Source organism: Prionailurus viverrinus, chromosome E2 (assembly GCF_022837055.1).
Source record: "Prionailurus viverrinus isolate Anna chromosome E2, UM_Priviv_1.0, whole genome shotgun sequence".
In the NCBI taxonomy this organism is placed as follows: domain Eukaryota; kingdom Metazoa; phylum Chordata; class Mammalia; order Carnivora; family Felidae; genus Prionailurus; species Prionailurus viverrinus.
In genome coordinates this window covers 28,181,911-28,205,373 of record NC_062575.1, presented here as the reverse complement: position 1 = coordinate 28,205,373, position 23,463 = coordinate 28,181,911, and the positions used below count along the sequence as shown (strand labels likewise).

General features: G+C 50.4%; 1 protein-coding gene across 4 annotated transcripts in view; it reads left to right on the top strand.

Moving 5' to 3' along the window:
• ADGRG3 (adhesion G protein-coupled receptor G3) overlaps positions 1-18,333 on the top strand; it is a 28,274-nt gene extending 9,941 nt beyond the window's left edge. The window contains exons 3-12 of one of the 4 annotated variants that reach the window (XM_047836654.1): positions 7,354-7,489; positions 9,038-9,184; positions 10,042-10,176; positions 10,716-10,755; positions 10,952-11,025; positions 11,159-11,271; positions 13,308-13,588; positions 13,784-13,877; positions 15,195-15,478; positions 17,348-18,333. In XM_047836654.1, the coding sequence (XP_047692610.1) occupies positions 7,354-7,489; positions 9,038-9,184; positions 10,042-10,176; positions 10,716-10,755; positions 10,952-11,025; positions 11,159-11,271; positions 13,308-13,588; positions 13,784-13,877; positions 15,195-15,478; positions 17,348-17,460 (1,417 nt within the window). In that variant the 3' untranslated portion in view covers positions 17,461-18,333. Of the gene's footprint in view, positions 1-7,353; positions 7,490-9,037; positions 9,185-10,041; positions 10,177-10,715; positions 10,756-10,924; positions 11,026-11,158; positions 11,272-11,704; positions 13,589-13,783; positions 13,878-15,194; positions 15,479-17,347 lie in introns of those variants that run through there. The other 3 variants (XM_047836653.1, XM_047836655.1, XM_047836652.1) reach the window with 3 other exon arrangements.
• The last annotated feature ends 5,130 nt before the right edge of the window (positions 18,334-23,463 follow it).

The window sequence follows — 23,463 nt, the reverse complement described above, 5'->3', positions numbered from 1 at the left end:
ATTGAAGGCTGTTTTGTGACCCAGTACGTGATCTATCTTGGAGAATGTTCCATGTGTACTTGAGAAGAATGTGTATTCTGCTGCTTTTGGATGAAAAGTTCTTAATATATCTGTCAAGTTTCTCTGGTCCAGTGTATCATTCAAAGCCATTGTTTCTTTATTGATTTTCTGCCTAGATAATCTGTCCATTGCTATAAATGGAGCATTAAAGTCTCCTAAAATTACTGTATTCTTAGCAATAAGAGTGCTTGTGTTTGTGATTAATTGATTTATATATTTGTGTTCTTTCAATTGGGGGCATAAACATTTATAATTGTTAGCTCTTCTTGATGGATAGACCCCATAATTCTGATATAATGCCCTTCTTCGTCTCTTGTTACAGCCTTTAGTTTAAAATCTAGTTGGTCTGATATAAGTATGACTACTCCATCTTTCTTTTGACTTCCACTAGCATGATAGATGGTTCTCTATCCCCTCACATTTAATCTGCAGGTGTCCTCAGGTCTAAAATGGGTCTCTTGTCGACAGCATATAGATGGATCTTTTTTTTTTTTTTTTTATCCATTCTGATACCCTATGTCTTTTGATTGGAGCATTTAGTCCATTTACATTCAGCGTTACTATTGAAAGATCTGGATTTAGTGTCATTGGGTTATCTGTAAGTTTCATGCTTGTGGTGATGTCTCTGGTCCTTTGTAGTCTTTGCAGCACTCCACTCACAGAGTCCCCCTTAGGATCTCTTGCAGGGCTGGTTTAGCGGTAAAGAACTCCTTCAGCTTTTGTTTGTCTGGGAAAGCCTTTATCTCCTTCTATTCTGAATGACAGGTTTGCTGGATAAAGGATTCTTGGCTGCATATATTTCCTATTCAGCACATTGAATATTTCCTGCCACTCCCTCTGGCCTGCCAAGTTTCAGTGGACAGGTCTGCTACTACCCTTATGTGTTTATCCTGGTAGGTTAAGGCCCATTTGTCCCTAGCTGCTTTCAGAATTCTCTCTTTATCTTTGTATTTTGCCAGTTTCACTATGATATGTCATAGAGAAGACCTATTCTTGTTGAATCTGAAGGGAGTTCTCTGTGCCTCCTGGATTTGGGTGTCTGCTTCCTTTTCCAGATTAGGGAAGTTCTCAGCTGTAATTTGTTCAAGTACACCTTCTGCCCCTTTCTCTCTCTCTTCTTCTACTTTAACTCCTATGATACAGATATTATTCCATTTCATTGAGTCACTTAGTTCTCTAATTCTCTCCTTGTGGTCCAGTATTTTTTTTCCTCTTTTTCTTGGCTTCATCATTTTCCATAATTTTATCTTCTATTTCACTTATTCTCCCCTCTGCCTCTTCCATCCTTGCTGTCACTGCATCTAGTTTATTTTGCACCTCATTTACATCATTTCTTCATTCATTGTGACTATTTCTTAGTTTCTTGATCTCTGCAGCAATAGATTTTCTGCTGTCTTCTATGCTTTTTTCAAGCCCAGCGATTAATCTTATGACTATTATTCTAAATTCTTGATCAGCTATATTGTTTACATCTGTTTCGAGCAATTCCTTAGCTATCATTTCTTCCTGGAATTTCTTTTGAGGAGAACTCTTCCATTTCATCATTTTGGCTAGTTTTCTGTCTTTATGTGTTTTAATAGCTTGTTATGTGTCCTGCACCTGTGAGCACTACTATATTAAAAAGGGGTCATATGCCGTCCAGGGCCTGGCCCTTCAGGAGGTGTTTTTGGAGTGTGTTGTGTGCTGTCTGCTGTTGTGACTCTGGTTGCTTTATCTCTCTACTCGTAGTGGTGGTTTGGACCTTCCATCAGGTGTGTTTTGATTTGTTCATTGAAGTAACCCTGGAAAAAAAATTTTTAAAAACGGGGGTGGTGGTTGCGGAAGAAGCCTTATCCCATACAAAGAGAGAAATGACAGGGGTCAGGAAAAAGAAAAGAAAATTGACCAGGGAGAGTAACTATACAACTTAATCCAGAGAGAGAGAGAGAGAGAGAGAGAGAGAGAGAGAGAGGAGAATAAAGAAGAAGGAGGTACAGAAGAGTTTTAAAACAAATAGATTAATCACGTCTGCTTAAACAAACCAACGGCCAGAGTAACCAGACTAGAGAAGGGAAGAAATAAGAAGACGAAAGGAAAAAAATATATATATGTAATAAGAACTGACCAAGAATTAAGTCAGAAGATGCAAAACCACTGGACTGATATCTGATGGTGCCTTGGAACCGGTGGCTGTGCTGGTCTGGAGGAGGGGCCGCCGGAGGAGGTCAGTGTCAGTCTTGCTCTGGTAGATACACAGTTACCAGGCATGGAGGGGTGTGGTTTGGTGCAGGCAGGTTCTGCCTCCGCTGCCAGCCCCCTGTCTGTTCCTGAAGCCCCACTTTGTTGGTGATGGGAAGAAAAATGGTGACACCCCAATCTCTCCTCCCCAGACTGGGTGACCCAAACCACTCTGTTCAGGCCGTCCTCACAGTGCTGTGCAGGCGTGAGCAGGCCCATTAGTTCCACTCCACAGTCTCCCATTCCTCCCAGATGCTGGGATGCAAACCCCAATGTCTTAAAGGATCCCGCCCTGCACGCCCTGGTTCCGGGATAGTGCCACTCCACCCAGCCAGCAAAGGGTCTCTGGCTGGTGGGTGCAAGCAGGGTCTTTTGTCCTTGGAACAGCTCTTTGCCTTCTTCCACTGCCTCCAGGGAGGGGATTGCTTTCTCCGACCGACCACAGACTGCGCCTCTGAGCTGGCTACTGAGCCCAGGACTGGTTCCCCTCCCCGCAGGCATGTGAACTGGGCAGCTGGCCCCAGTCTGGGGAAAACCCCAAAGTTAGAAATTGGATCTTTTTCTGTTTTTTTCCGATCCCCAGTCCGTGGTTTTTCTCTTGTCCAAATACAATCCTACACTTCCACAGCTATCTTTCTCTTCCTTTTGTCTCTTTACAGAAGGGGATCCCTGCCCTCCATTCCTACACCACTTGTCTTATCTCTCCCAGTTCACAATCATTTTTTAAAAATTTTTTTTTCAACGTTTATTTATTTTTGGGACAGAGAGAGACAGAGCATGAATGAGGGAGGGGCAGAGAGAGAGGGAGACACAGAATCAGAAACAGGCTCCAGGCTCTGAGCCATCAGCCCAGAGCCCGACGCGGGGCTCGAACTCACAGACCGCAAGATCGTGACCTGGCTGAAGTCGGACACTTAACCGACTGCGCCACCCAGGCGCCCCGACCCAGTTCACAATCATGCACCTATGGCCCACCAAGTTGTCCCCGTGGGCCCCTAGAGACATTTCTGTCACTCTTCAGCCCAGATTCTTGGAATTCCAAATCCTCTAGCCTCAATACTGCTGCGTTTGAGGGACAAGAGAACTTCGGGTCCCCCTACTTCTCTGCCCACTGTTGACCTGCCCACCTTTCCCTCTTCTTTTAAATTGGGTTTTATCTTCTTACTATTGAGTTTTAAGAATCCTTTCTATATTCTGGATGCAAGTCCTTTATCAGATGTATGATTTACAAATATTTTCTCCCAGTGTATGTCTTGTCTTTTTGTTTTCTTAATGATGTCTTTTGAAAATCAAAAACATTTAATTTTGAGGAAGTCAAATTTAAAATTCTTTTTACATTTATTTATTTTTGAGAGACAGAGAGACAGAGCACAAGTGGGGAGGGGCGGAGAGAGAAGGAGACAGAATCTGAGGCAGGCTCCATGCTCTGAGCTGTCAGCACAGAGCCTGACGTGAGGCTCGAACTCACAAACCATGAGATATGACCTGAGCTGAATTCTGACGCTCAACTGACTGAGCCATCCAGGTGCCCCGAGGAAATAAAATTTAAATGTGTGTGTTTGTGTGTGTGTGTTTGATATCATATCAAAGAGATGTTCATCTAGCTACAGATTTTTCTAAGTTGTCTTCTACAAGTGTATATGGTTTTAGCTCTTATAATTAGGTTATGCATTTGGAGTTAATTTTTTGTGCACAGGGTGAGGTAAATGTCTAACTTTATATTATTATTAGTTATTATTAATTTTTGCATTTAGATGTCTAACGGTTATGGCACTATTTGTTGAAAAGAATGCTTTCTCCATTGAATTGTTTTGGAAGGGCATTCCACTGATGGGCTAAATGGAAGATTTGGAATGTCTTCTCCCAACCAAGATAGTAAACCAGAAACCAAACTACCTCCCTGGGGAGAACTGCAGAGATTAATGTCACCAGGAAAGACTTGAAAGATGCAGGGGTGGTGTAGGCTCCCATAACTCCATTTACCTCACCATAAGTCAGGTGGGTGTTGGAGAATGACTCTGGACTGTCTTACACTAATCAGGTGGTCACCACCAGCAGCTGCTGTCCAATTGCAGCTCCTGTCCCGGATGAGTATGTTTACTCAAACAAATCAACACACCTCCCTTGGCAATTGATATGTAGCTACTCCATGGCTAATGCACTTTTTTCCATACTAATTTTCAAGGGCTACTGGAAGCAGTTTACTTCTACCTGGCAAAGCCAACAGTATACTGCAGAGCTATGTCAATTCTCTTGATCTCTGTCATATAGTTCACAGAGACTGTATTAATCCCAACATTCTATAGAGCATCACCCTGGTCTGCTTTATGGACAACATCATGTTGATTGGATCTGATGAGCAGAAAGTGGCAAGTAGTTAAGATGCCTTAGGAAGATGAAAGTGAACTAGAACATGGCAAATAAACCCCACAAGAGTTCAGGGGCCCCTCCCTTCAGGGAATTTCCTAGGTATTCAGAGGTCTGGAGAACATCGAGATATCCCCTCCTTGGGAGGTTAATAAAAGGCAAGCTGTTGAAACTCCCACCACTTAACAGTATAAAAACAGGCACAACGTGGGAAAACACGTATCATGCAAACATGAACCAAAGATATCTGAGTAGCTATGTTAATAGCAGACAAAGAATATGATGTTTAAATGGATATCAACTTTGTAATTAAAAATTCAACTTTACATATATGCATTAGACTTTTTGATTCTATGTTACATTTCACAACTAAAACAATTTTTAAAAGTGCTCTGGAAACTAGATCAGGAAATCTTCCCTTAAGAAAGTGAATTGGGAGCAGGGCACCTGGGTGGCTCAGTTGATTAAGCATCCAACTTTGGCTCAGGTCATGATCTCACAGTTTGTGAGTTTGAGCCCCACGTCGGGCTCTGTGCTGACAGCTCAGAGCCTGGAGCCTGCTTTGAGTTCTGTGTCTCCCTCTCTCTCTGCCCCTCCCTTGCTCACACTCTGTCTCTCTGTCTCTCTCTCAAAAATAAATAAACATTAAAAATATTTTTTTAAGTGAATTGAGTTGTTTTGTGAGGTCAAAGATTTTTAAACACACACACACGTACACACACACATAGAAAGAGAGATACAATTAAGTGCACAAAAAATATTGAATTTATTTTATTTGGTAACAATGAAAATCACAATATTTTTTGTTTAAAATTTTATTTTTTTTTCAACGTTTATTTATTTTTGGGACAGAGAGAGACAGAGCATGAACGGGGAAGGGGCAGAGAGAGAGGGAGACACAGAATCGGAAACAGGCTCCAGGCTCTGAGCCATCAGCCCAGAGCCCGACGCGGGGCTCGAACTCACGGACCGCGAGATCGTGACCTGGCTGAAGTCGGACACTTAACCGACTGCGCCACCCAGGCGCCCCTGTTTAAAATTTTAAAGGGTAAATAAAAAGCTAGACTCAGTGTAGCTCAATCAGTAGATTTCGACAACCTCACCCCACTGTTTCTAGCTGGATGGTGTTCTAATTGCCTGCCCCACCTAAACACATTTGCACATATTTGCATGGGTTACTCTCTAGTGTGCAATATAAAGCCTCCCTTTTGTCTCCCTGGCAGGCTCTCCTTAGCTACTCCTTTCCAACAGCCTTGATCTGGCTGTATCTGGCTGTATCCCCTTCTCTCCCTTTGCTACCTCAGCCCTCACCTATTCAGAGTTGCTAAGGAAAGGTAGGCAGCACATCTCAGGACCCCAGCTTAGGAAAAGGAACTCTGGTCACGGGGATCTTTCAGTACCATGGAGAGTGGGGGGGGGGCGCGGGGGGTGGGGGTTGCTTTTAGCTGATGGCAAAGGGGCTGTGATGAAATAAATGGCAATTAACTTGTGTTCTCTGTACTTCTAACACTGGTTCAGTGCCCATAAGCCATTTCCCATACAGTTCAGCCTTTAGAGGGCGAATTCCCAGTATGTAGCCAGCGCTCAATAAATGTGAGTTGGCACTCATGCCACGCAATTATCATCCTACTGTTTGAAATACTCAGAGGATTATATAAGGAAGATATACAAAGACCACTAAGTACACGAAAAGATGCTCACCATCATTAGTCATTAGGGGAATGCAAATTAAAACCACAATGAGATACTACTTCACACTTACTGGGATGGCATCATTGCAAACAAAAGAGCATAAAATGAAAATGTCAAGCGTTGGCAAGGATGTGGAGAAACGGAGCCCTCGAGCGTTGGTGTGAAAATGTCAACTGGTACAGCCGTGGAGAGCAGTTTGCCACTTCCTCGAGAAGTTAAACACAGAACTGCCATATGACCCAGCAATTCCACTCCTAGGTATATACCCCCAAAGAATTCCAAGCAAGTCCTCAAGCAAAAGCTTGTACTTGAATACAAGCAGCCCTGGGTATCATAGGCAGAAAGTGGAAACAACCCAAATGTCCATCAATGGATAAGTGTATATAGAAAATGTGGTATATTTATAGAATGGCGTTTTATTCATCCATAACAAGGAATGGAATACTTGCACATGCTTATACAACATGTATGAACCTTAAGAACAGGCTAAATGAAAGAAGCCAGACACAAAGACCAGATACAATTCCGTTTATAAGAAACTTCTAGAACAGGCAAATTCACAGATTAGTGTTTGCAAGGGGCTGAGGGAAGAGGGAAAGGATGGCTGCTTCAAGGGTAGAGGGTTTCCTTCTGGAGGGATGAGAATGTTCCAAAGTTAGATAGCGATGGTGGTCACACAACACTGTGAATGTATTTAATGCCGCTGAATCGTGTACTTTAAAACGGTTAAAATGGTAAACTTTACGTTACGTGTATATTGTTACCAAAAAAGACAAACACATAAACTATTCAGAGGGACTACTGGCCGGAATCTCCCAGAACGAGCCTGGCTTGCTCTCACAACACCCTGCTTCTCCCGCCGTGATCCCAGGGTCTTTTCTTTGATATTCTGGGTCACCCCTCCTCCCCCAGGAACCTGATGGTGGCTTCCTTGTCATCCAGGCTGGGGACCAGGTGAGTGCGTAATCCCAGCCTGCAAGACTCTATCTATTCTCCCTGATTCCCCGCCCTTTGCAGATACTGGCTGAAATACGAGTTCCATCTGGTGGAGAATCAGATGGGGATAGTGAATACGTCTTTTTTGAAGGCTGTTGTCCAGAGTGTCAGCACCAACATCTCAGAAGACCTGCTCTTCTCTCTGACGCCTTCCCAGGTGAAGAGGTCCCTGTCCCTGTTGGCTGTTTCTGGCTCCATTTCCCTCAGACGTACTTTTCAGAATTCTAAGAGACTCCTGGTCTGTGCTTGGTGCCCACCAAACTATATCCCTCGCCTGTCCCATTTGGTAGTGCTCTGCCACTTTGCTAATGGGTGCTAGGGAGTTACTGGGATGAGTGGATCCTGGTGACAGATTACCCAGGGTGGAGGAAGACGCATAGGGAAAATCATCAAATTGAGAGTCAGGGCATCTGGGTTCCAGTCCTGGGCTCCCCACCCCCTCCCTAGGTGTCTTCCAGGAAACCCCTTCCTGTCTCTGGGCCCCGGAGCCCTCATCTGTAAGATGAGCACTAAGGCTCCTCCAAGGTCAGAGGTTCCCTTCTGCCCTTCCTCCCAGGGAACACATTTGAAACCAGGTAAGGGCGCACCTCACCATACTGCAAAGGGCCCCACAGGCAGACTCTAGATTTACACTGGTCTGGATTCAAATCCCGGCGCTGCCCTTTACCAGCTAATGTGATACTGAGCTCACGACTGAAATTTTCTGAGCTTTGGTTTCCCCAATCTGTAAAGCGGTGACAGTAGTATCCACTTTCAAGGTTATGGGGGGAGCAAGTGAGATAATGCACAGGGAGTCCTGGGTGCAGGGACTTCACTCCCTTAAGGAGGGAAGCTGAGGATGATGTTCAGGCAGCAGACAAGTTGGCTATCATCAGGGTACTTCTAGGCCTGTCTGGAAAAGGAGCGATGAAAGAGAAGACCTTTCCCAACCCTTTATTTATGTGACCCAAGCAGCTGAGCCCTCTGCGTGGGGGCGCCCGCTGGCCCCAGAGATCACCCCCATGTTCTTTGACAAGGGTCCAGATGGGAAGGACAAAGGTGGGGCTCTCGCCTCCTACCCTTAGCTCCTCCTGTTCCAGTGTCCACGGGGTGCTTTTGAGGCAGGACCAGTTGGGACCCGGCTGCAGCCCAGTGGACCAGTGAGGTCAGAGAATGAACAAATTACCAATGAAATTTAGTATTTTAACCATTCTCAGCTTTTACCAAATATGTCGTCAGGCAGGGGGGAAATCACATTCTATGTGTTTTGTATTCTCCGCCTCTGCTCTCATGGTCTCCCTTTCTGGGGGGGCTTTATTCTTTCCAGTTATTCCTGCTTCAGAAGCCAGACACCATCACCATAAAGCCCTACGTAATTACAAGGGCTGGCAGGAAGCTGGCCGACCCTCCCTCACACTTGTAAACTGAACTTCACCGACTTCTTTGGGCCTGACCCTGACGGGTGGCCACACAGGCAACTTGTTAGCTCCATTCTCCATATTGGGAAAACTGAGGCTCCGTGAGGCTGGGGCTTGTCCAGGGGCTCACAGTCTGGACAGAGCAGAGCTTGCAGTGTGCCTCCAGGTGTCCTGCCTCTCAGAGTGATGCCCTCGGGCACCACCCCTCCACCCAATGCCTCAGTTTCTCCTCCCAACTAGGGGAATGGCAAGACGGGTGTCTTGGAACCCTGGGGGAAAGACGGGAGCTGCGGGGTCTGTGGTTACAGGTTCCAAGGCCAGTGACAGAGGAGGAGCATGAGCCCCCCGACAGAGTCCGGCTGCCCCGGAGTCTCTTTGAATCCCTTCAGGACAGCAGGTCGGTGGTCCGGCTGGCCATCACGCTCCTGGACATCGGTCCAGGGAATCTCTTTAAGGTGAGGAGAGGCCTGATGGAGGCTCAGGGCAGCTCAGTGGGTCAGTGCTCGGTTCACCAGGGACCTGTGCCCCAGCTTGCCCTCTCTCGGGTCTTTGCTGTGGGTCCCAAAGGGGATGGAGGAGGCGTTGAGCCTCCGGAGAATGTTTCTAAAGCAGCCCAAGGTCATCCCAGACTTCTGTCCTCGGAGTCTGTGCACTGCAAACTCACACTGGTCACACACACTCAGATGTTTGGACCCCACGCACCAGTGTCCTTGGTTGGACCTGTACGTGTATCCCAAGCATTCATGTCCCCTTGTGTGTCCTTGTGCATGTACAGATGCGCATATTCTTTCAGACTCCTGGTGTGTATGTAATCGCGTGTGCTCCTGTGTGACCGTGTCCACACAAGCGAGGGTACCCAGGTTCTTGCAAATGTGTGCCAGGCATGCCTGTCCAGAGGTGTGTAATCCACTCACGTGTAGACACAGCGCACGATGAGTGCTGCTGTGGGCCGGTGCTCACCCCCCGTAGGCACCCACTGCCCTCCAGTGGGACAGCTGGTCTTTCTTCTAGCCCTACGCTCCTCCACCTAAGTGGGCAGAGGAGCCCTGGGGCCAGCAATGGAGAGCTGTTGGCCGCATGGCTTTGTGACTGTTTGGCCTGGGGTGTTGGGCTCACTGGGGTCCAGCCTGGGCAGGGGACTACAGGGAGCAGCAGGAGGAAAGTCGCCCATGATCCCTCGGTCCCCTGGTCCCCTAGCCACAGACTTTACTCTCTAGGCAAGGGTGATGGGTCCTGGACGTTCCCAGGAACCCCCACAGAGTTTGGTTGGGACAGCCCCTTCCTAAGCCCAGCTCCCCATCTCCCTCCACAGGGCCCCGAGCTCAGCCTGGAGGACAGCAGCAGCGTGTTGAACAACCGCCTGGTGGGCTTGAGTTTGGGCAATATATCTGTCAGCAAGCTGGCTGAGCCTTTGGAGATCACCTTCTCCCACCAGCGCCCACCCTCTGTGAGCCCCCAGTCTGGGCCTGGCAGCTACTAAGGGGCAGACAAGCGGGTAGTCACCCACAAGCACACAGGCAGACACGCATAGGACTCTGCACCTCCCATCCTTCCACAGCCACCTGGCAGAAGCCGCAAAGACCATACACACGGCTGTGCCCAGGGACACATGCCACCTGCACACGAATGTCCGTTTGACCCCCAGGTCCCCTCCCACTCGTGCTTTTGGGCGTGCACATAGGGCCTGGCAAACCCACCAGTATGCCACCCACATACGTGCTCCCTCAAAGGCACATGCACACAGACATGCAACCCTCCCACTCACAGCCCCACGCCTCTCACGCGCTGGTCCACGGCACTCCAAATGGTGCAATCCATGGTCCTGTGTGACCCACGGGGTGAGCCTTGCTTTCTACCCAATGCGCACTCAGCGGGGGGCAGGGGGGCACGCTGTCCTCTCCCCTCCTCTCCCCACACTCTCCTCAGCCCTCTCTCCTCTCCCAACCGCCCCATGCCTCCACCCTGATGCCCATTCTCTGGTTTCAGAACATGACCTTCAGCTGTGTATTCTGGGATGTGACTAAAGGTAGGCAGGGAGAGTGCGGGCTCCCTTGGCGAGGTGGGGGGCAGAACGCCACCGGCAGGGCCCCTCCCCCTCCCTTCCTTCCTCTCTGTTCCCCTCCCCTCCTCTCAGGTCCCCGCCACTCCCCCACATTCCCATACACTCTCCTATGTTCCCCTCCCTTCCTCTCCAGGGTCAACAGGAGACTGGTCTTCCACAGGCTGCTCCACAGAGCTCAGCGCCAAGAGGACTGTCTGTCGCTGTGACCACCTGACCTTCTTCGCTTTGCTGCTGGTAACAGCTCACCCGCCCTGATCCCAGCAGTTCTGGAGGCACCGAGGCTGCCTGGCAGGGGCCAGGGGCTTTGGGATGTGTGGGGCCTGGCCTCTGACTGATGCGGTTCCGGTTCCGGGGGTGTTGCCCACAGAGGCCGATCTTGGACCGGGCCACGGTGCAGGCCCTCATTCGCATTTCCCAGGCTGGCTGTGGAGCCTCGATGATCTTCCTGGCCTTCACTGTTCTCCTGTATGCTGCCCTGAGGTGGGTGACCCCCCCCCACCCCATGTCTCCCCCTTGTCCTGAAAGTCAGGAGAGGTGCAGGCTAGAAAGTACACTGCTTGTGCAGCATTATAGATATCCTCTCCAAACCCTAGTTTCCTCATCTGTAAAATGGGGTTGGGGGTTGAAATGTGTCAGAGTTATTTCAGTTGAAAGTGGCAGGAACTCAAAGTCACTCAAATATAATGGGGAATATGTGGTTCCTGTAATGCAGCCTTCAGGCACGGTTGGATCCAGGGGCTCAAAAGACTTGCTCTCCCTCTGCTTCTCCCAACTTTGCTCTCTCCTTTGTCAGCCTTGTCAAGCAGCTTCTTCACACTCAGGGAGTCCCAGGCTTGTCTGCCTAAGCAGTGAATTTTCTAAACGAAGTTCCAGAATTAAAGCCTTTTTCTTTTAACATTTTGTTTTGAAATTGTTATAGACTGACAGGAAGTTGCAAATATACTACATAGAGCCCCACAGTTTTTTTCCAGTGATAGCATTTTATATAACTGTAGTATTAATACCCAAACCAGGAAATTGGCATTGGTACAGTGCTACTAACTAGAATACAGTTTCCACAATTTTTTACATGCATTCCTTCCTCTGTGCACGTGTGTGTGTGTGTGTGTGTGTGTGTGTATTTCTATGCAATTTTATCCCGTGTATACCAGAGTTGAGTTTTGCTCTAACCTGAACCATTTGCCCATGATGGAACAGGTCACTGTGGTCAAGGGGTGGGTTACACTGATTGGCCAAGCCAGGTCATGTGCCTGCTTTTATTTGAACTAACAAAGGGTCAACCTCAGCCAAACTGCAGGGCTGAGAGCGGGAAAGGGGGTTCCTCAAGGAAACCCGTTCCAGAAGGAGGAGTGGGTGCCAGACAGGCAGAGATCACTGGCCTGTGCTCAGGTTCTCTGGGTCCAGGCCATGGCCGAGGGACCCACAGGAACTGTGGGCTTGAAGGAGCCTGCGGGAGCAGCCACATGCCCCAGCCTGCCCTGGACCCCAGCCTCCCCACCCGTGACTGACCTGGAGCAGCCCTGGGGTCTCCTGACTTGGTCTGGGGCCCTCTGACTGCCCTTTTCCACGTACCTCTCTGCCTCTGTCACCATGCGGGCCTGGGCTGCAGCCCCCAGCAGCCCCACTCCCTCCGTCTCAGAGCAAGCCGTGAGTGTGAGCGGTGCCACCCCTGTCCCCAACCAAGCCCCCGCCTGGGACACAGCCCCCATCCCCAACAAGCTGAGTATGACCTGCCAGCTGGCCACGCCGCTGGACCCTGTGAGCCCGGCTTGGAGCGCCAGAAGGAATCGTCACCAACTCTCGAGGGTGGGCCCTGGCGTCTCAGGTGAGATGCACATTATGCCTCATGCTCCTGTCCAGGCAGCCCTGGGCTCTCATCCCTCCAGTGAGAGCCCTGGGGATCTGTTTGCTAGGAATTCAGAGTGTGAACTCCACAGACAGGGAGTGAGCCTCCGGCCCTCTCCAGGCCTCATTCTCCCTACGACGTCCCAGCCTCCTGCACCCGTGCCCAGTCCCGCAGTCCATCTACTCACTCAACCAAATGCACACAAGGCTGGCTCCGGCCTACTGTGCGAGCCCGAGGTCACAGCCAGAGAGGAGGGGGGTGGCTACAGTGAGCTGTGGAAAACTTCCAAATCAGCCTGGAATAAGTGGCAGTCAGAGACAGCTTCCTCAGAAGGAAAGGCCCGGGGAAGTTTTGAAGGAAGAGTAGGGAAAGGCATTGAGAGCAGAGGGAAGAGCAGGGGCAAAGTCCGGGAGGTGTGGAAAAGCAGAATGCGCTCAGGGAATTGCAAGGAATGCAGTTTGGCCGGAGCGTTGAGTCAAGGGATGAGGCCAGCAGGATCTGGACCCCACAGGACCCTGAGGGCCATGAGATGGCTTCTGCACCTGAACCGGACAGCATCCACACTCCAGCTGCTGGCAGGGGCGGAACAGAGGAGGTGGAATGGAGAGGCCGTGGTGCCCCATGGGAGCTGCGTCCTCTTGCAGCCTCTCATTGGCCCTTCTCACCCCAGGTTCTACCGGCAGCGGTTCAAGTCAGAAGATGCCCCCAAGGTCCACGTGGCCCTGAGCATTAGCTTGTTTCTCCTGAATCTAGCCTTCTTCATCAATGTGGGGCATGGCCGTGAGCCGTCAGATGCCGCCTGCTGGGCCCGGGGGGCCATCTTCCACTATTTCCTACTCTGTACCTTTACCTGGATGGGCCTGGAAGCCTTCCACCTCTACCTGCTCGTCATCAAGGTCTTCAACACCTACTTTGGGCACTATTTCCTGAAGCTGAGCCTCGTGGGCTGGGGTAGGTGCAGCTCAGACAGGCAGTGAGCATGGCTGGCCCTGGGAGGGGGACAGGAGGGAGAGCCGCCTAGGGCAGAGAAGGGGCTCCCTCTGTTGTACAGGCTCAGGACCTGGGGGATGGGCCGCTGGAGGGGATTTGGGAGGAGGACATGCCAAGGGAGCCCAGCAATGCCGCAGCCCCTCCTGTTGTGCACAGGCCTGCCTGCCCTAATCGTCATTGGCACCGGGAGCGCCAACAGCTATGGCCACTATGCCATCCGCGACAAGAAGAACATGGCCACGCTGGAGCTGTGAGTGGTGGCTGTGGGAGCAGGGGTGACATCAGGTCCCTGGCTGCACATATCTGGGCCAGAGGGATGTGGGGAGAGGAGGGAATCCTGGGAAGAGAGACTGAGTAAGTCAAGGCAAAGGATCCTCCAGCTAGCTCATGGCCTGGAGCGGTAAACTGAGGACTGGATGGAGAAAGCTCAATGAGACAGGGGGTCTGAAACGGAGGAAAGCGAGCGGAGGCAGGATGCCTTGCTCTAGCCTGGGCCACCACCGGCCCATATGGTACCTTTGGGCAAATTTAAAAAGGTGCTCTGCCAACCTGTCATGCCAGGGGCTCAGCCCCACCTGCCCCCTCAGCCCGCTGCCCTTGTGCAGGACACAACCTGCCCAACATTGGTGACAGCCCTGGTTCTCTCTGGGCTCTGCCTCTGAATTGCTGTGTGGCCTAGCCTGGCCCCTCCCAGGGCCTCAGCCTCCTCATCTGTACAATGAGGTGTGATGAACATATTCTTTCACACCTTTTGCCCTGCAGTGCGTGTTGCACGGGGCTGAGCTGAGCCTCCCCCAGAATGCTTTCCCCGGGCCCATGGCTCTGTGCTAAGAGAGGCTGGTGGGGCCTTGGTCTTGTTCCCAGGACCTCAAATGCAGGGGCCACAGGGGCTAGAGACGTAACATAAGCGCACGTGGTGGCCCAGGGGGAAACTACAGTAGACTGGCAGTCACACACCCATCTATCGTCCCTCTGGAGGGCATCCACAGAGCTGCTGGGTGTCGTTTTACAAGAGAAGCAGAAACCTGGATGCTTATGCCAAGCCTCCCACTTTTTAAAGGGTGGTTGTTAATTCAATTGTTTAACAACATGATGTGGGGCAAATGAAACATGTCTTTGGGCCTAAATTTGCCCCTTTGCACTCGCTGGTCTAGGAAGAATTTTATTTTTATTATTTTTTTAATGTTTATTTTTGAGAGAGGGACAGAGCACAAGCAGGAGAGGGACAGAGAGAGAGGGAGACACAGAATCCGAAGCAGGTTCCGGGCTCTGAACTGTCAGCACCCACTATGGGGCTCAAACTCACAAACCTCGAGATCACGACCTGAGCCGTGACCTGAGCCCTTCGGACGCTCAACCGGCTGAGCCACCCAGGTGCCCCTGCCCTCGCTGGCCTAAAGAGATGGCAGACAGGAGCCTTTTGACAGCCCCTTCCCAGGAGAATAAGGGGTTGGTGGGTAGCAGTGGGGGAAGGAGTCTTCTTGAGCACAGAAGGTCAGGGAAGACTGCGTGGGGCTTGCTGGACAGGGCCACCTCTCCAATCCCCGGGGCCATCTACTGCCTCCAGGTGCTGGTTCCGTGAGAAGACCGCTGTCTCTGCCCTCTACGTCACCGTCCATGGCTACTTCCTTATCACCTGCCTCTTCAGCGCTGTGGTCCTGGGCCTGGTGGCCTGGAAGATCTTCACTCTGTTGACTGCCACAGCAGGCAAGGAGCAGGGACCGAACTGGAAGGGAGTGCTCACCGTGCTGGGCCTCTCGAGCCTGGTGGGTGCGACCTGGTGGCTGGCCATCCTCACGCCCCTGGGCCGATCCACCATCTATGTCTTCGCGCTGTTCAACTCCCTGCAAGGTGAGGCTTCCGGGCCAGGGCGGTGGCGGGTTGCCTCACCTGCAAGGGGGTGCTTTGGGGGCACGGGGAGGAGGCAGATGGCGAGAAACAGGATTCCACTCAGGCTGGCTCAGATCAAGGGCTCTCCCAAGGACCCCAGGACGGGAAGGCTGACCGGCCTCGTGGGAACGGGTACCAGAGTCAGGAAAAGCCACCCAAACCAAAGCAGATACCGCCTCCGTCTTTTTCTCTGGAGCTGCGTGTAGTCTCTCACCTTCTGTCTGTCCCTTCTGTCCTCTGTCCCTTCCGTCCCTTTCTACCCAGGCTCGCAGACGGCTTCTTCCACCGTCCGTGACCTCTGTCTAGGGAGGGTGCTCTGATTCAGTCCGGTCCGTGTTTTTAGGAGAGTCAAGGATCAGATTGAGCCATCTTGGTCATCTCAGGTCAGCTGTGACCTGTAGGGCAGGGTCACGTGATGCGATGGCCACATGACGTGGACAGTCTGTAAGGAGTTGTGCTGGCAGAAGGAAGTGATTAGCGGAGGAAACGAGGGGTAGGTGTGCTCCTTGCTCCCCACCTCGTCCTCCCTCTGATTTCCCAGCAGAGGAGAAGGCACCCGGGGTGTGGGTGACGGTCCCCCCATCCTCCTCGCTCCTCACACTGTGCCATACACACAGCTTGGTAAATAATGTATTTATTTTTGAGACAAAGAGCGAGACAGTACAGGGGACGTGCAGAGAGGAGAGAGAGAGAATCCCAAGCAGGCTCTGAGCTGTCAGCACAGAGCCCGACGCGGGGCTCGAACGCACAGACCACGAGATCGTGACTTGAGCAGAAGTCAGATGCTTAACCGACTGAGCCACCCAGGCGCCCCCATCTTATTTTTTAAAGTTTTTAAAATGTTTACTTATTTTTGAGGGAGAGAGTGAGAGAGAGAGAGAGAGAGAACACAAGCAGTTAGGGGCAGAGAGAGAGGGAGACCAAGGATCCGAAGTGGGCTCCATGCTGACAGCACAGAGCCCAACTCGGGGCTCGAACCCATGAACCGTGAGATCATGACCCGAGCCAAAGTCAGACGCTTGACTGACCGAGCCACCCAGGCATCTCACCAGACTTCATAATGAGTACCTGAGACAGTACTTGTGGGGGACACAGTAGGCCTTCGGTCTGTGCGGACTCTGTCAGCAACATCAGGCTCTCTGAGACGATCCCCGGGGGAAGAAACAGGAGCCCACATCTGGAACATCTGGGGCTGGGGAGGGACATACCTTGAAACTAGATTATATCATTATTCTTCTGGAGGTCGCCCTTAATATTTACGCCTGAATGCTTCGCCCTACCGAGTTGTCTCAGCTGAGTGTGCGGGTCTCAGTCCATCTCTCTTCCTCCCAAACGCAACAGTCCCTACACTTCAGCTGCCCTTGAACGCTTCTCAATAGTTTATCGTGGTTAAAACTTGCGGTGTAAATTCCTTTTAAGCACACACAAAGTTTTAACTTTTCTATCAATGTCTGTACTTGCTACACTTCTGATAGCTCCCACCTTCCCCCTTGTTCCTGCTGGGGTACATCCTGTAATCATCCTTCGTGGAGGGGGGTAGAGGAAGGTCACCATAGTGGTGGCTGTTCTGTATGTCTGAAAATGCCTTTATCCCGCTCTTTCTTTTCTGTGATAGACGTACGCATACGTGATTTCACGGCCTCCGTTTTTCATTTCCAAGATTTCCATTTGGTTCTCTTTCAGGGGTTGGCTTCATTTTTGCCTGATTTTTCCATACGTTCTTGAGCTTTGGCAGTGGAGAGATTGCTCTTCCGGACGGCCGCCAGCCAGGCTGCCCAGCGCCCTGCCGGTCCGACCCCAAGCTCATCCCGTCCTTCTCCCTCCTGACAGGTGTCTTCATCTTCTGCTGGTTCGCCGTGCTCTACTTCCCCAGCCGGACTGCCGTGGCCTCCTCTTCTGGCACCGCCAGAATTGACCAGGTCCACACCGCGTCTCAAGAATAGGGGGCCTCCGTGGGGCCAGGCTGGGAGCCGGCCGCACATTGTGGACTCGGCTCCGACTCCCTGTGTGAACTCAGGCTGCTCCTTGCCTCCTCCTGGGCTTCAGTTTCTATGTTTGTACAATGTGGCTGGGGAAGGGAGGTGATGGGGGCCAGTTTGGACCACCTGGCCTCAGTGGTTCCGTCCAGATACTTCTGTGGGTCCTAGAGTCCACAGATCCAGGATTGCGAGAGTCTGAAGACCGCTGCCAGCGTAGAGCAGTGCCCTCACCTGTACCTGTACCTGCACCTCCTGCCTACAGAGCAAAACAGCTCATCTCTGCCATTGGCCACCTCTGGTTTTAGTCACAGGGGACTCTGTTATCAGAATTGCCCCTTGAAGGAGTCCCAGCCTCTCCTCTTCTCCCTCTTACCACCGCCCTCTCACAACCCCACCCTCTGGCTGCCTGTTCTCAGGCACTTGGACAGTAGTGCACTAGAGGTTTGGGTCTATCTATGGATAGATAAGCAGGAGCCCCTGCCACCGGGGGCCGCCCACCCTCCAGCTGTCTGGGGACACCGAATTTCAGAGAATGCCACTTACTCAATAGTGGGTGTGATACCATAAGCAGGCTCCCCTCCCCACCCTGACCGCCACACGTGTGGCCTGACCTCTGATCTGCTGTCATAGTGGGGTGGAAGGCAGATGGTCCAGAGCTCCGCACACCTGAGGGCCGAGGGGCAGGGCAGGGGAGAGGGCTGGGCTGAGCAGAGAGAGGGCAGGCATTGCCCCCAGGACCTGAGCTCCTATCAAGCAGGTCCATCAGCCTCATTCACCGGTTCAGCCCAGCCCGAGCCTGGCACGTTTCAGGCCCCAAATAAATATCTGTTGTCTGAATAGATGGATGTATGAGTTTGGCATCAGCCTGCATGGTTCGGAGCCAGGGGAGTGTCTCAGGCCAGGCCCGGCTTGGGTACATCACCTCCAGTGGCTGGGCCTCCATTTCGCAACTGTTGCTGGTTTCCTCAGTAGGAAACAAAAGAGGCAGAGATAAGAGAGAGAGAAAGCCAGCTAGAGAGAGGGAATTAACAGATAAACCAACACAAAGAAAGAAAACAAGAGTGGAGGGGACAGAAAGACAGCAGCCCCCTGGCCCGCCCCACTGCCCACGATCACACCCCAAGTCTAGCCTTGAGTTCCGAACCACTGGGGACATCTCACCTTCCCTACTCACCCCCACCCTCCCCAGTGGGCTTGGCCAAGGTCAAGCACCTGCTGTAGGTGAGAAGCTATTGTTATCAGACCGTCCCCCACAGCCTCTGGGCCGCCAGCCATCTCCTGCTCCCCGATGACTATGCTGAGTGGACGCCCTCCCTTCTCCCTCCTCCCGCCCAACAAACAGATGAAAGACAGGAAGGCAGGGGCCCCCGCTTTATGCAAGTCGCTGTGTTCCTGGAAGGGAAATTCTAGGGTGTGGACCTTGCATCAGCCGGGCCACAGTATATCAGTTTTTGTGGACAAACTTGGTGGGTCTGGGGACTTACTTTCTTTCACTGACACCAATTTCTCACGCTGAAGGTCGTGGCCCTCTTACCTCAACGTCTCAGAGTTTCTGAGCACAAACCTTTGTATTCCACGGCTGCTTCATTGTCTGACAGGCCTGCCTCTGCCACTTAGGGGCTGTGTGATGTTGGGTGTGTCCCCTCACCTCTCTGAGCCTCAGGTGCCCCATCCATAGAACGGAAATCATCAAATTCTTGCCCCGACTTGAGAGCATTAAGTGAAGGGACAAAAGTAAAGTGCCGGATACAGACACGGCAGGAATTAGAGACCCCTGAGGCTCACAGAAAGATCAGGTAGAACCCTTGTGTGAAACGGGAACCTTTGCGACCTGTGTGTAAAATAGGAGAGGTGTGAACCTTAAAAATCCCTTCCAGATTCCTTCTACAGCTCTGCCGAGTAGACCAGCCCTGTGTGGGGAGGAGAAAATGGAGGCCGGGAGACGTCTAGCAACCTGCCCAAGGCTATTCTCCAAGCTGGGCTGATGCAGAGCGAGGCTTCTCTGGATTGCTGATGCTTCCTCCTAGAGCATTTCCTGAGTTCCAGAATTATTGCCTCAGTCCTGGTCCCTGAGTCTCAGCGGAAACCCCGGGCTCTGGCTTTCCCAGTCGGACGTGGGGGCAGCCAAACCACGAGTCCCAAACGCGCGGGGTTTCCTGGTGCAGCTGGAGAGGGAAGATGGGAAGATGTGGTCGATGGCAGGGATGTGTTCCTTTTCCAGCTGGCTGTCTACCCCAGGGCCAGGCAGGGGCAGGGGGGCCGGGTTCCGTCATTACTTGGGGTCACTGCAAAAGTGACTCTGAGTGTCCAGCTGAGCATGTACTAAGGCCAGGTGGAGTGATGGCCAAAAGGCACCCCAAGGCCCGGCGAGGATGGATGGGGTTCCACTATCACCACGCGATCCAGCAGCAAAGTAGGAGGTGGACAGCACCATGATTAAAAGCACAAAGTCTGAGGTCAGCCTGTCTGGACTAAATTCTTCCTCTGCAACTGGCCTTGGGCCAATTCCTCACCTACTGAACCCATAAAGCAGGGAGAGCAGTAATTGCCCCACGGAATGGATGAGGCTTCCAAGAGATATGGCGGAGAGCCCAGTGCCCGGACCCCCGGCCCAGCGTGAAAGTGACTAAGCCAGAGCTTTGCTTGGGCCACCAGCTTCTCGGGCCCCGGGCTGCAGTGGCCATCTGTGTGCTGCAAGGAGGGTCCCCCAGCATGCCTCCATGGCTGGTTCTTTCTGTTCTGCTCCTGCTTCTTCATTCCTTGTATTTTTCATTACATTATAACAAATGTACAGGAAATAAGACATACTGGCTCTGTGCCAGATGGATAACTTAATATCGAAAGACAAAAGTTCTTCACAAATTAACCTATGAATACAATACAGTTCTAATAGATTCCAAAGGATTGTTTAGACTTCCCAAAAATGTACTCTAAAATTCATTTGGAGGCATATAGGCCTCAAATAGCTAGTCACCCTTAGTGAAAGAGGGCATGGAAAGAAGACTTGGTAGAAAGATATTACGAGGCCATCATGGTAAATCCAACATGGGGTCTGAGCAGGGATAGGCATGAAGGCCAGTGGAAGAGAATGAAGGGCTCAGCAGCAGACTTATATACACCTGGGGGACTTAAGACACAATACTAGTGGCATCACCAGTAAGGGACAGATGGTCTGATGATGGTGTTGGAAAACTGGCTTATTATATGAAGAAAAATAAAATGGGATCCATATCTAACTCCTCATCCAGAGATGGGCTCCAGGCAGAGTAAAGGTTCTAAACAAAATGGCAAAACTATAAAGTTAATGCAGTAAAATAACTTTGTGACCTCAGGACAAGGACGGACTTCTCAAACAAAAAACGATAAGCACGAAACGTCAGACCAAAAACCTGGTGAGTTTACGTGTATCAAAATTATGGAGTTTTTTTGTTGTTGTTCCGTGGAAGACACCATAGGCGATGTTAGCCAGCATGGGACAGAATAGGGCGAGGTATTTGCAACATCTGAAGCCAGAGATTAACATCTGGAAGGCCTGCAAATCAAAGCAAGGATACTTCCCTAATACAGAAAAATGGGCTGAGGTTTTATAAGGCAATTTCAGAGAAGACAATATCTAAAAGTAAGAATTTAGCATGTGAAGACACATTTAAAGTCATCAGTGACCACAAACATTAAAAAAAAAATTTTTTTAACGTTTATTTTTTTGAGAGAGAGAGAGACACACACAGCACGAGTGGGGGAGGGGCAGAGAGAGCGGGAGACACAGAATCCGAGCAGGCTCCAGGCTCTGAGCTGTCAGCACAGAGCCCAATGCGGGGCTTGGACCCACAAGCCAAGAGATCATGACCTGAACTGAAGTCAGACGCTCAACCGACTGAGCCACCCAGGTGCCTCCCCCCAACAATTTTTTTTCTTTAAAAAGGGGCTCCTGGGTGGCTCATTCGGTTGGCGTCCGATTTCAGCTCAGGTCATGAGCTCTCACAGTTCATGAGTTCAAGCCCCAGGGCAGGCTCTGTGCTGACAGCTCAGACCGTGAGCCTGCTTCAGATTCTGTATGTGTGTGTGTCTCTCTCTCTGCCCTTGCCCTGCTCACCCTCTCTCTCTCTCTCTCTCTCTCTCTCTCTCTCTTTCTCTCAAAAATAAAATTTAAAACAAATTTTAAAGTCATGAGTGATCACAGAGTTGCACATTAAGATGACAGAGGGACCTCATTGTATCCCTATTAAACTGGCAGACGCATGATAGGAAGCTGGATACTATGGATGCTGGCTTCCTGGGGCATTGTGGAGGTTGTGTAGGGTGTAGGTTTCATGGCCTGGAGTAAATGGGGTGCTGCTGCTCATTATCCAGCAATCCTGCTCCTGGTTATTGACCCCAGAGGAACACTCTTACATGCCTAGAAGAGACACGACCGAGGACGGGTGTGTGGCATTATTTATGGCATTATTTGTAGTGGAAAGGAGCTGGTGGCAAAGGGGAGGTACAGTCCATCACAGGGAGAACAGAATGAATCCCTACAGCAGACACACAGCCACATGGATGGATCTAAAAACGCAGTTTTTAGCAATAATATAAGAAACAGAGGAGGTAGTAACACCGTATCACTTACGTGAGTTAAAAACAACAACGTGCAAAAGAATGCTCATTTTGAAACAAAAAAAATGTATCAGAATGGCTGCCTATAAAGGTCAGAGAATGGGGTGGGGTGCCTGGGTGGCTCAGTCAGTTACGTTTCTGACGCTTGATTTTCAGCTCAGGTCATGATCCCACAGTTCATTATTGAGCTCCGCATCAGGCTCTCTGCTTGGGATTCTCCCTCTCCCCCTCTCTCTCCCCCTCCCTCCCTCAAAATAAATGAATAAACTTAAAAAAAAAAAGAATCAGATAATTGGAGTGGGTATGAGGATAAAAAGGAATAAAGAAATATACAAAAGAAATGAGACTAGCCTGACACACCCCATGTTTACCTTTCGCTCCTCCCTGCCTGCCCTCGCCCCAGGCGGATTCCTCAGGGGTAATTGCAGGGCACACGGTCCCACGACAGTTTAATTTATCCTTCACACTTTATTTTTCATGACTGCATAATATTCCAGCCAGAATTTAAAATCATGATTTATTATTGAGAATTGAGGTTATTGCTATGTTTCCCCCAGTAGCAGCAACTGTGTAAACTTGTCAGGACAGTGTTTCTCCAGAAGCGGCCCCCCACACCCCACAGGGTGCTTTACAACTTTTGTGGGCTCCTTCCTCCAATAACAAAAGAGTAAAAATATATATTTTTTTACCTCATCGGTACAAAGACGAATACAATCCAGAGTGGACTCATAATTATATACTTATTATTAGTCTATTCATTTTTTTTTTCTGAATTCGAAAGCAATTAGAATTAATTTTTATAGACCACTAACCTTCTGAATAAGTTTTCCCTGTCCCATGAGTTAGACACTAAGTCAGAGGCCCAGGGTGGACTAGAACCCAGGCCTCAGCTAGGCAGGCTGGTTCTGTGGTGTAAGTAACCCCATGGCCAATTTTAAGCCGTTGATATGACATCACGGAAGAGAAGCTGGGAAGAGATACAGAGGAGCTCACCATTGCCTATTTCCATTATAGAGATACAATAGTAGCAAACAACTCCAAGAACATACATGCTAGAGAAAGGTAGTAAAATAATTAACAAGTGATGAATTTTGAGTATTAATTACCTTTGCTTTAATATAACCTATTTATTTACAAGTTTTTCTGATTTAATGTGTAATCGTGGCTGTTTGTCAACGGGCTTGCAAACATTTCTGAAATTTTAACAATCAGCCCTTGCTTGCAAACTGGCACGAACTGGCTCCAGCCTGTCGCTCGCTGAGGGACCTATAGCAGGTGGTCTTCCGGACCGAGGCTGGGACAGTGACAGACTACATTTCCCAGAGGCCTCCTCTCCCAGAACCTGTCCTCAGCTTCCGAAAGCTGTTACCA